Genomic DNA, 11,205 nt, shown 5'->3' with positions numbered 1-11,205 from the left:
AGTTACGAGCACCCCCTCCACCATTCCTGATGAAGATCTTAAGCCTGAAACGTCGACTCTCCTGCTCCTGGGATGCTGCCTGACCGGCTGTGCTTTTCCAGCACCACCCTCTCGATTCTAATCGCCAGCATCTGCAGTCCTCACTTTCGCAAAGTTAAACATCACACAACACCAGGTTACAAGCAAAAGTGAGGACTTCAGATGCTGGGGATCAGAGTTTAGATTAGAGTGGTGCTGGAAAAGCACAGCAGGTCAGGCAGCATCCGAGGAGCAGGAAAATTGACATTTCGGTCAAAAGCCCTTCATCAGGAATGAGGAACACCAGGTTATAGTCAACTAGGTAAAAACAAGGACTGCAGATGCTGGAGACCAGATTCTAGATTAGAGTGATGCTGAAAAAGCACAGCAGTTCATGCAGCATCCAAGGAGTAGAAAAATCGATGTTTCAGGCAAAAGCCCTTCATCAGGAATACAGGCAGGGTGCCGAGATATTCCTGTGCTTTTCCTGCACCACTCTAATCTAGAATCTGGTCTCCAGCATCTGCAGTCCTTGTTTTTACCTCCTTGACTATAATCTGGTGTTCCTCATTTCTGATGAAGGGCGTTTGACCGAAACGTCGATTTTCCTGCTCCTCCGATGCTGCCTGACCTGCTGTGCTTTTCCAGCACCACTCTAATCTAGAACACCAGGTTATAGTCCAAAGGGTTTATTTGGAACTAATAGCTTTTGGAGCACTGCTCCTTCGTTAGGTAGCTAGTGGAGCAGGATCATAGGACACAGAATTTATAGTCAGAAAGTGTGTTCCGTCAGCACACTCTTGATTTTTAACTTTGTCCACCCCAGTCCTCTACATCATTGTATCTCTGAGAGCAGCTGGATACAGTTGGGTGCCACTGCGCAGGCGCGCGGGGGCAGGGCGGTCATGTGACTACATGGCCGCTCCGATCACGTGTCCCCGGCCGCTTTGTTACATCGAGCCCAGGCCCGGGCCTCCATGATGTTGATGATGATGATGATGGAGGATTACCGGCCTGGCTTTCCCGCAGCCACTTCAGACGACGACGACGAAGAAGAAGAAGAGGACGAGGAGGAGGAAGAGGAGGAGGAAGAAGAAGAAGAGGAGGAGAAGGAGGAAGAAGGACCGCGACATAAACCCCTCCCCAGCATGGCGTGTCCGAGTCAGGTACTGCCCTTCTTCACCAGGAGCTGGTCATTCACCTTCCAGCACGACACGGCCCGTCCCTGACCTGCAACCCCCCTCTTCACCGCCACCCACCACCCCAGCTGTCAGATTACCCCCTGGTCAACCTCCACTGATGCCCCTCTTCCCTGTGAACGCGTTCCCCAGCCAGAAGTTGTTGAAAACCGTGGACAAAGAATCGCAAAGCTTCCCGTAGAACTGTAGGGTTTTTGTTTTAAAGGTCAGGATTACGTAGAGATTCAGGAGCTACCAGGAGAAAAACAGTAAAGATCAGAGCCTGAAACATCCTTTACTTCCATTCGTTAATAAATGTAGAAGTTGGATGATAACACAAGTGAATGTGTGGCCTGAAAGTGATACAGTAGAGTGAAACGCTGATTCATGGATTGTCCCTGATTAGGGCTGGAACAAATATCCTTGCAAGATGCTTAAATTGGAGTTAAGAGGGAGGCTTAAACTAATGTTTAACTGGCTCTTGAGCTGGCTGGCCACAGCCAGAGTCCTGCTGTTGGTATTTTTTTAAAAAAACTAATATCCAGGAGTTTTGATCCAGCAGTTATGTGGAGAACTATGCAGGGTGGGTGAGTAATAGAGAAGGAATTAGATGGCTTGTTGTTTAAGCAGAGCTGACAGCATGGTGTTAGAATGCATCTGTTAATGACTGCAGGTCTTGTTCATATTTCATGAAATATTACCTGAGATAATTTTTGATGTGGAGGATGTTTCCCCTCACTTTTTTTTTCTTGGAATGTGCATATCACTGCCCATCCCTCATTGACCTTGAACTGAGTGACCACATTAGAAAAAGATGTTGGATCAGAAAACATAGAATATATGGGTAAAATTGAGGAATCCAAATAATGAAAAAAACACTTTGTGAAGTATGTAGACCACCACACTGCGGTGATGTTGGGAATGATAATGTGGAAGTGCCAGTGTTGGACCGGGGTGGACAAAGTTAGAAGTCACATGACTCAAGGTTATAATCAACTAGGTAAAAACAATGCTGCAGATGCTGGAAACCAGAATCTAGATTAGAGTGGTGCTGGAAAAGCGCAGCAGTTCAGGCAGTATCCGAGGAGCAGTAAAATCGACGTTTCGGGCAAAAGCCCTTCATCAGGAAAGGCTTTTGCTTGAAACATCGATGTTACTGCTCCTCGGATGCTGCCTGAACTGCTGTGCTTTTCCAGCACCACTCTAACCTAGACACAAGGTTATAGTCAAACAGGTTAATTTGGAATCGCAAGCTTTCAAAGTGCTGCTCCTTTAACCCTTTGGGCTTGATTGAAACTTGAAAACAGCAGAAGTTTGTCTTGTAATGAAAATGAGGATGTGTTTTTTTTAAGTAAAGGCTAGATTTACTATTTAATTTATTGGAGATGGTGGGGGGAGGGTTGGAGTGATGGAATGAAGAATGGTCAGCTCTATTGAACTGGCTCCAACCTCTTTATTGTTTGCATCGAATAGTAAAAGTGAAATGGTACGCCTTCCTGAAAATGTTTGAATATCTGCTTAGGGAAGACTCTTGATCATGGCCAGTTATCCAACTTAAATTAACAGAAGAAATACAAAGCATCGGTCAGAATAATAACCACAAAAATGCCTACTGAAATTACATTTTGGACACCAACCTTGGGAAATTTTGGGCTTGGGAGCAAATTCTTTGAAATTAAATAAAGACTGAGAGAGGTCAATGCTTTGCTTTGAGGGCATCAACTTGGTTTATTTCCCTTGATTTTAGAATATTAACAACCATAGCGAGTTTTGAGAAAATGTGTAGCTCAGGTTGATTTTCTGAATGTAGGTTTGCTTGCTGAGCTGGAAGGTTCACAACCATAATAAAACAGAAGGTTGAACCATACTGGCCATACCTTTCACTTGGAGAGGCGAACAATAGGTTTCCCAATTATTATTCTGAAAATGAAAACATAGAAACAAAGGAAGGTCAGCCCAGTATTTAAATACAGTTCTCAACTTGTACAGTGTAGGTGTAGCATAATGGACAATAATTTGGGGAAACCATGAGTTCAGATATAAATATCAGTGTAGGCCAAAATATTGGGGACATGATTTTAGATGTTTGCAGATGATTTAAAATTAACTGCATGGTTGGAGAGAGAGAGAGAGAGGCAAAAAAGCGAAGAACTGCAGATGCTGGAAATCTGAAAGAAAATCAGTGCTGGAGAAACTCCGTAGGTCTGGCAGCAACCTGACAGATCCTGAGGAGGAGTCACTGAAAACATTAACTCTTCTTTCTCTCGGCAGATGCTGCCAGACTTGCTGTATTTTGTGTGCACTGTTTCTATCCCATATCTATGTGACAGACTCCAGTCAAACAGCATAGTTTTGATTCTTAAAAAAGAGTAGACTGCAGCAAGATGTAGGCGGACAATTTAGGTGGGGTAGAAAAGTGGTCAATTAAATTTTAGTCTGAAGCAGCAGTGTAATGCATCTGGGGAGGGCAGTAAGGCCAAAGAATATACAATAATTAGTCAGATGTGAAGGTTAGAAGGATCTTGGGAGTGCTTTCCTGCAGGTTCCTGAAGGTACCAGCATAAGTAAATAACATGGCATAGTGCGGGTTTCCTTTATTGATTGTGGCATACAGTATGAGCCTGGAGGTTGATAGAACTGTATAGAACAGTGCTTTCCAGATTGGGGATTGAGACTGCAAGTAGGTCCTCTGCTGAAGTTTTGGACTCAAGCTGTGATGCAGAAATGCCCAGTGAGGCCTGACCAAGTTATAACAGCTACCAGCAGTACTCCAATCACAGCTCCCATCTTTGTCCCCCCTCTTCCTAACCTTAATGAGGGGTCACAATAGTTTCCAAGCCTCAAATTTGGATCATAATGGGGGTAAATATTTAGGAAGCATTGATCCAAAATGGTATTTGGACTGCTGTTGGAGCACTGTGTACAGTTATGTCACTGCCACAGCAAGGATGCGATGACTCAAGAGGATGCAGTAGCGATTCATGAGAATGAAGCCAGGATTGGAAAATTTTAACAGAGAGAAAAATTGCTCGGCTGAGTTGCTTTCTTTGGAGCAGGAGGCTGAGGGGATATTTAAGTCAGATGTAAAAGAAAACTGAGTGGTCTGGATAAAGGATTTGCACCTGTTTGCAAACAAGTCAATAATCCTTGGCTATGGAAGATGAGAGAGGACTTGACAAATAATTGTTTCATTGAGAGTGGTGGGGGTTTTGAACTCGCTGCCTGAAAGGGTGTGAGAGGTAGAAACCCAAGATGTCATGATCCACAGGGTAGAGCAATATCTGGAAAGTGGACTTAAGCTGGGCAACGTTTTTTTTTTAACTGGCATGAAGATGGACTTTGTTGTGAAACTTTCCAGTACTTTAAGTAAGGGAAATCTGACTTTCATATCCTCGTAAAGATATAGATAGAACTGTGAATGCTGGAAATCATCTGAAACAAAATAAGTGTGCTGGAGAAACACAGCCTGTTTGGTAGCATTTGTAGAGAGAAAAACAGTTAACTTTGAGTCCAGTGACCCTTCGATGGAACGTGTTCTGAAGAAGGGTCACTGATGTCTCTGTTTTTCCCTCTCTGCAGATTACTGCCAGACCTGCTGAGTTTCTCCAGTGTTCTGTTTTTGTTCCATGTCCATGTAGTTTACTGATCCCAATCAAACGCCATGGTTTTAATTCTTAAAAAGAGCTCCCAAACTGGTTTAGTAAGCCAACTATATCCAGATCAGCACCACCTCTGCATGCTCACTCTCACAGCAAATGTGATGGATTGGTCCTGAAATATTAAATTATGGATATTTCCCCACTTCTGCTTGGAATGTTGTTAAAATTCAAGCCAAAAAAATGCTTTTTGAGAACCTATAACCCTTTGAATGTATTCTGTCACTTCAGATTGTGGCCAAGTGTCACCTTCAACTGTAATTTCTGTGCAATACACATATCCTTTCATGCCTTTAGTAGCCAAAAATTTATTGATTGCAGTTTCAAATACAATAAAGGTTTGTGAATCCACAGCTGCCTGGGATAGAGAATTCCATAGATTTGTAACACTCCCAAATGGCTGATGTAGTCAGACTAAGATTCCTAATTTTAGAGTCATTTTGTGACTTCAGTGAGAATAAAGCATCAATAATTATGTCCAATAAGATGTGTATAAAAGATCCCAATTTGCCTGATTGCCTGCTTCCCGGGATAAAAACACATTACACCGGGTATCCTCCATAACCATAAAAATACCTGTTAATATTTAACCTTAACAGTGACAGTAAAAAACAGATTTCTAGTTTGTGCAACTTAAACTATACCCTTTCAAAACCCAAACTTACCGTTTAAGAGGGATGAATTGCTTTAACGTACATGCCATGGGTGGAATGAAATAAAGACAGAATAAATAAAATTCCACAGATCACAAATACAGTCTGAAGTGGGAAGTCATTTTTTTCCCCTCAGTCCTCTTGATTTGCAAAATGATACCATGCTGTTGTCTGACCAGTGGTGTTCCTTGATTCAGTAGTGGATTGGGTGAACTTGGATCTTTTCTTTCATAAATTCTTTCTTTTAATCCTTCTGGGAGAGATTAAGAGAGGGTGTTGCCATCTGCCTGCTGGCCGTGGGTGATTTTTCAGTCTCTGCTGTTCTTGGCACTTAAAACTTCTTATCACAACAATCCAACCAATCAGAGTTGTTGCCAGACAGAGTTTCCTGAACTGGAAAGATTCTTGGTGCTGTTTGGTCTCAACCTCAGTTTTTGCTTTGAAAAAGCAACATTGTCCGACAGAACCCAACAATTTCCAGCGCTTCAGTTTTAATTGTAAACGACTATCTGGGTACTCGGATCACTTGGCTCTTTGAGTCCACAATGATCCTCTGAAGAGCATCTCAATAAGACACCCTTGGCCTGCCCTGCTCTTCATTTCCATTGGCCAATCCACCTAGTCTGCATATCCTTGGACACCATGGGCAAAGTTAGTGTGGCCAATCCACCTCACCTGCACATCTTTGGACTGTGGGAGGAAACTCGAACACCCGGAGGAAGCCCATGCAGACAATGTGCAAATTCCACACAGACAATTGCCTGAAGGTGGAATTGAACCTGTGTCCCTGGCGCTGTGAGGCAGCAGTGCTAACCACTGAGCCGCTGTGCCATATTTCAGTTTCAGCAGTCCAAATTCCATTTAAGTTTCAAGTTTCAGAAAATGAAAATCATATATCCTCCTACAAATTTGATTTGGGGGAAACATCCTTATCTCTATGACATCTGCCTTGTCAAGCCCTCTCAGAAACTTGTGTTTCAATGTGATCACCATTTATTCCACAATGTCAAGGAGCGGGCCTATTTTCATCATGGCATAATCCTCTCAATATCTGGAATAATTATAGTGAACCTTCATTGCATTCTGGGTCAACAAAAGCCTATGCTTTGTTGTGTACCAAGACTAAAACTTGCAGTATGGCCTCACCAAAGCAATGTGATATTGCAATGGTTTTTTTGCCACAGTCCAATCATTTGCCATAAAATCACCATTGATTTGCATTCCTGCTGCAGTTGTGGGTATGTTCGCTGAGCTAGGAAGTTGATTTTCAGATATTTTGTCCCCTGTCCAGGTGACATCTTCAATGCTTTAGAGCCTCCTGTGAAGCACTGCTGTACTGTGTCTTCTAGAATTTATTTGGTTCTGTTCCTGTAGTTCGTTGTAGTGGCCAGTATATTGGGTCTAGGTCTGTGTTTGTTGATGGAGTTCGTGGATGAGTGCCATGCTTCTAGAAATTCTCCAACTGTGTTTAGCTTTTCCTATGATCATTGTGTGGTCCTCGTCATCTGTGTATATGGCTACTAGAGATAGCATTTAGTAGCTAGTTGGTGTTCATGGATGCGGATTGCTAATTTCCTGTCTGTTTGCCCTATGTAATGTTCCATGCAGTCTTTACATGGAATCTAATAAATTATGTTTGTCTTGCACATGATGAGTACAGGGTCTTTTGTTCGGGTGAGTTGCTGTCTGGTTGTCAGTTCCGAGGAGTTTTTTATGTAAGGTAGCATGGCTAGTGAGTTAGGTTGTGGCATGTCCTCGTCATGTTGTTTGTCTGTTAGGCATGTGCGGATGAAGTTGCAGGGATAATCATTTTTGGTGAAGACTCTGTAGAGGTGTTCAGAGGTCAGGAGTGCTGCAGTGTGTTATCGCCCTTTTGAACAGGGTCCTAATGTAGCTTCTCTTATGTGTGTTTAGGTGGTGGTTGTTGTAGTTTGGGATCTGGTCGTGTGTGTGTGTGACTTTTCTGTGCACTTGTGTTTCATCCACCGTTCTGTGTTCTTTCTATCATCACATCCAGGAATGGGAGTTGATTGTTGGTTTCCTCCTCTCGTAAATCTGATGTTGATGTTGATAATCCGGTGTGTGTTCTCGATTTCTGTTCTCTTAACAATAACGGAAGTGTCATCCATGTATCTGATCCAGAGTTTGGGTTGGGTTTGTGGAAGGCTCCAAAGCACTGAAAATGTCACCGAGACAGGGAACGAAACATCTGCAAATCAACTTCCCAGCTCAGCAAACATACTCACAACTATGGCAATCGACACTTAAGCTACAAAGCTTTATGCAAACCTTCATTTGCATTCCTCATGTGTTGCTGTCGTTGTATGTTAAATTTCTGGTTCATGTGCAAGCATGGCATTTGATATTTTCTTTCTAAAAACAGCTCAGAGCTGGAAGTTTTTTGTCGTGCAGACACGGCAGATGTGTTCTAATCAGGAACATCCCTACTGCTGCAGTTATGACAATGAAATGCCATCTTTATCAAACTTTATTAATTGAAGTTCTTGGTTTTTAATCGACTTACTTCTCATGTTTTTAACTAATATGATCTATTTTAAGTCATCAGATTAAATTGAATATTTACTTGTAACATGGCCTACTGCCAATCCTTGTGCTCTGTCTTCCAATGCCAGGCTGCTTTTTTATCCTGACATTCTGCTGCTCTTGGTTTTGGATCAACGTATAACCCAATTCAGCATTTTATTCAACTTAGCTTGCAAAGGACTGTCAACTCGACTGTGACTGCACTTTTTGTCTCCCTAACTCCTTATGGGTCAAAGTCCTGGAATTGCTTCGCCAATAGCATTGTGGGTCAACCCACAGCAGGTGGACTTCAGTGGTTCAAGAAGGCAGCTCACCACAGTTTTCTCAAAGGCATCTAGGGGCAGGCAATAAATGCTGGCCCAGCCAGCAACGCCCATGTACCATGATGAATTTTTAAAAGTTTGTCGTGTATGTAATCTGTATTTAAAGGAATATGAGATTACTTTTTATTTCCACCTAAAAATGAGGTCCAGACATGCAGCGCAGTGCATCAGTGACATCAGCATGATATGCATTATGTTACATGTAAACTGACTGCTTGATCTGATTTCTGATTATGAAATGTTAGACATTGAAGTGCCTGGTGAATTGGCCATGCTAAATTGCCTGTAGTGTTAGGTGAAGGGGTAAATGTAGGGAATGGGTCTGGGTTCGGAAGGTTGGTGTGGACTTGTTGGGCCGAAGGGTCTGTTTCCACACTCAGTAATCTAATCTAATCTACTCTAATCTACTCTTAATCAGTTTACTGCCTCTTGCTGCAACAGCGTCCCCTCCCCAAACCAACCAAAAGTAACTGAAACGTAGAAAATCACCTTCCACTGGGGCAATGCAGATTAAGGAGTAATTGAAGTTAAGCTACTTGGGAGCAAATTCAGGAAGTATATTTTTGCATTGTGATAAAAATCATAAAGTTCCTTCTCTTCCCCCAAAATTTATGGATGATAGAACAATTGATTTTTCTTAGGTCATAGTATTAAGGGATAGGGAGTAAAGTTGCAGATAAGCCATGATCCAGTGGAATGGCAGAACAGGCTTGAGGGCTGAATGGCATACTCCTAAAGCGATGTTTCTAACTGTGGGGTCTGATGGCTGTACAGTGACTGCAGAAATACGGTTGCCATGACTTGGGTGCCTTGATGTTCACAAGATTAACTATAAAAGTTACGTGTGCTATCCTCTTTTAGAGGCACTAACAGAATGTGGAAAGAGATGGCATTTCAGTGCAGCATTGATGGCGAAGCCATAAAGTTTTGAAATTGTCTTCTCTTGGATAAGAAGATAAAATGAGGCTCTGTCTTCCACTCCTGTAGGCATAAAAGGATCCGTGCTACGTGGTGAAAGTAGGTGTTCAAGCCAGGTTGTTAGCACCATTTCCTTGGTGTCCTTTGACTAATATCATAAATAGTTATTATTGCTGTTTGTAGGATCTTCAGTGAAAAGTTGCTGCAGTGACTACATTTCATAAGTATTTAATTAACTGCTTAACATCCTGAGATTGTTTTTGAGTTGGCAAGATATGGTGGGTCAAACATTTCTATGTTCCATCCTGCAAATTGTATATATGATCCTTCAGTTTAAATAATTTGCGGTCTTTTGATGCTTGTTAATCTGATGCATATGTATTCCTAGGTTCACATGGGTGGAGTAGATAGTGTTTTTCACATGCAACAGGAATTGGTGAAGAAGACAATGGAATGTGGCTGGCAGCTCGCTGAAGCTCAACAGAGACTTTGTGATTTGGAACTGCACAATTCTGAGTCTTTGGAACAAGAACGGGCCAAAGCACAGGTTGAATTCTGGGAGCTGAAGCAAAAAGAAGAGGAGTGGAGGCAAAAGGAGGAAGAGCTGACCTGGAATGAGAGGCTAAGTTCATGGAACATTGATACAAACAGTAGGGAAGGTTTTAATAAGGTATAGTATATATTTGCAACTCTTAGAGCAACATGATTATATTGCTAAAATTTGAATTCAAAGCCCTCCGTCGCAGCTTGCGAGCTTGCACCTAATATCTTTATTTCTTTTTTTTTATAAACTATGAAGCTGCAAATCAAAAGTTGAAGTATTACTGATTCTGCAATTCAAGGTAGACTTTCTGTCAGTGTTGTTAATTAAAACTCTGGAACAGTAAAAGGCATTTGATTTTTCTAAAATCAAATCAGTTTTGTGACTTGAGTATCTAAGATCAAAACAGACAGGAGATCACTGCACAATCGGAATTATTCTGCCAACAGTTGGTATATGTAGTTTTGTACCTAAAAGCCTGGCTGACAATCTAGACTGCTTCTGAGAGAATGCTGCATCATTGGAGGTATTGACTTTTTAAATGAATTATGAACTGTTGGAGCAAAGCAATCTCTCATTAACGGGGTAGTTTCTAATCACAGACTCGTTCCTGTGTCTGTTAATATGACCCTCATCTTTCATAGAACATAGAAAATTACAGCGCAGTACAGCCCCTTTGTCCCTCAATGTTGCATCCACCCTTTGGGAACATGAATGGGAGGTGAAAACTATATCCAGAAGAATTTAGGAATTTCCAGTTCCTCATGACTGTTTATTGTTCTTGAGTTCTTCTGTACTGTCTCATTATTTGCAGTGTCTTTGTCTCCAATAATCAAACTTGTATTTGTTCATTGGGGTAGAGTTGGTGTCATATTTTTAATTGCTGAACTTCTAAAGGTTTTATTTTCTTTCTCCATTTGTTCTTTTTACAGAGTATGATCAATAAAAAATCTAAAGAAATAGAGGAAGATGGGAAAAATGTAACTTTTGTACAGAGATATCACCAGCAGATCAGGCACTTTGGTAAGTAAACAACTCTCTACTTGTTGAAGTGAGTTATCTTTCCCCTCTTACCTAAAACATATGCCCTCTAGTTCTGGACTGCCCCACTCCAGGGAAAAGACCTTGTCTATTTATCCTATCCATGCCCTTCATGATTTTATAAATCTCTATAAGGTCACCCCTCAGCCTCCGACGCTCCAGGGAAAACAGCCCCAGCCTATTCAACCCCTCCCTATAGCTCACATCCTCCAACCCTGGCAACATCCTTGTAAATCTTTTCTGAACCCTTTTGAGTTTCACAACATCTTTCCGATGGGAAGGAGACCAGAATTGCACGCAATATTCCAAAAATCCTATACAGCCGCAACATGA

General features: G+C 41.9%; 1 protein-coding gene across 1 annotated transcript; it reads left to right on the top strand.

The window, feature by feature from the left end:
- Window positions 1-901: 901 nt before the first annotated feature.
- LOC122546570 (hsp90 co-chaperone Cdc37-like 1) lies at window positions 902-10,879 on the top strand. Its single transcript, XM_043685259.1, has 3 exons — window positions 902-1,184; window positions 9,679-9,960; window positions 10,764-10,879. Exons 1-3 carry the CDS (start codon window positions 996-998, stop codon window positions 10,860-10,862), a joined length of 570 nt encoding a protein of 189 aa, XP_043541194.1. The 5' UTR covers window positions 902-995; the 3' UTR covers window positions 10,863-10,879.
- The last annotated feature ends 326 nt before the right edge of the window (window positions 10,880-11,205 follow it).

This window comes from Chiloscyllium plagiosum, unplaced genomic scaffold (genome assembly GCF_004010195.1).
Source record: "Chiloscyllium plagiosum isolate BGI_BamShark_2017 unplaced genomic scaffold, ASM401019v2 scaf_13982, whole genome shotgun sequence".
NCBI lineage: Eukaryota > Metazoa > Chordata > Chondrichthyes > Orectolobiformes > Hemiscylliidae > Chiloscyllium > Chiloscyllium plagiosum.
This window is presented reverse-complemented; position numbering and strand designations above follow the sequence as displayed.

Coding starts and splice junctions, on each gene's coding strand:
- LOC122546570 (XM_043685259.1), top strand. CDS start 996: ATGATGTTGATGATGATGATGATGGAGGATTACCGGCCTGGCTTTCCC. Junction 1,185..9,678: donor GCATGGCGTGTCCGAGTCAG/GTACTGCCCTTC, acceptor ATGTATTCCTAG/GTTCACATGGGTGGAGTAGA. Junction 9,961..10,763: donor GTAGGGAAGGTTTTAATAAG/GTATAGTATATA, acceptor TTCTTTTTACAG/AGTATGATCAATAAAAAATC.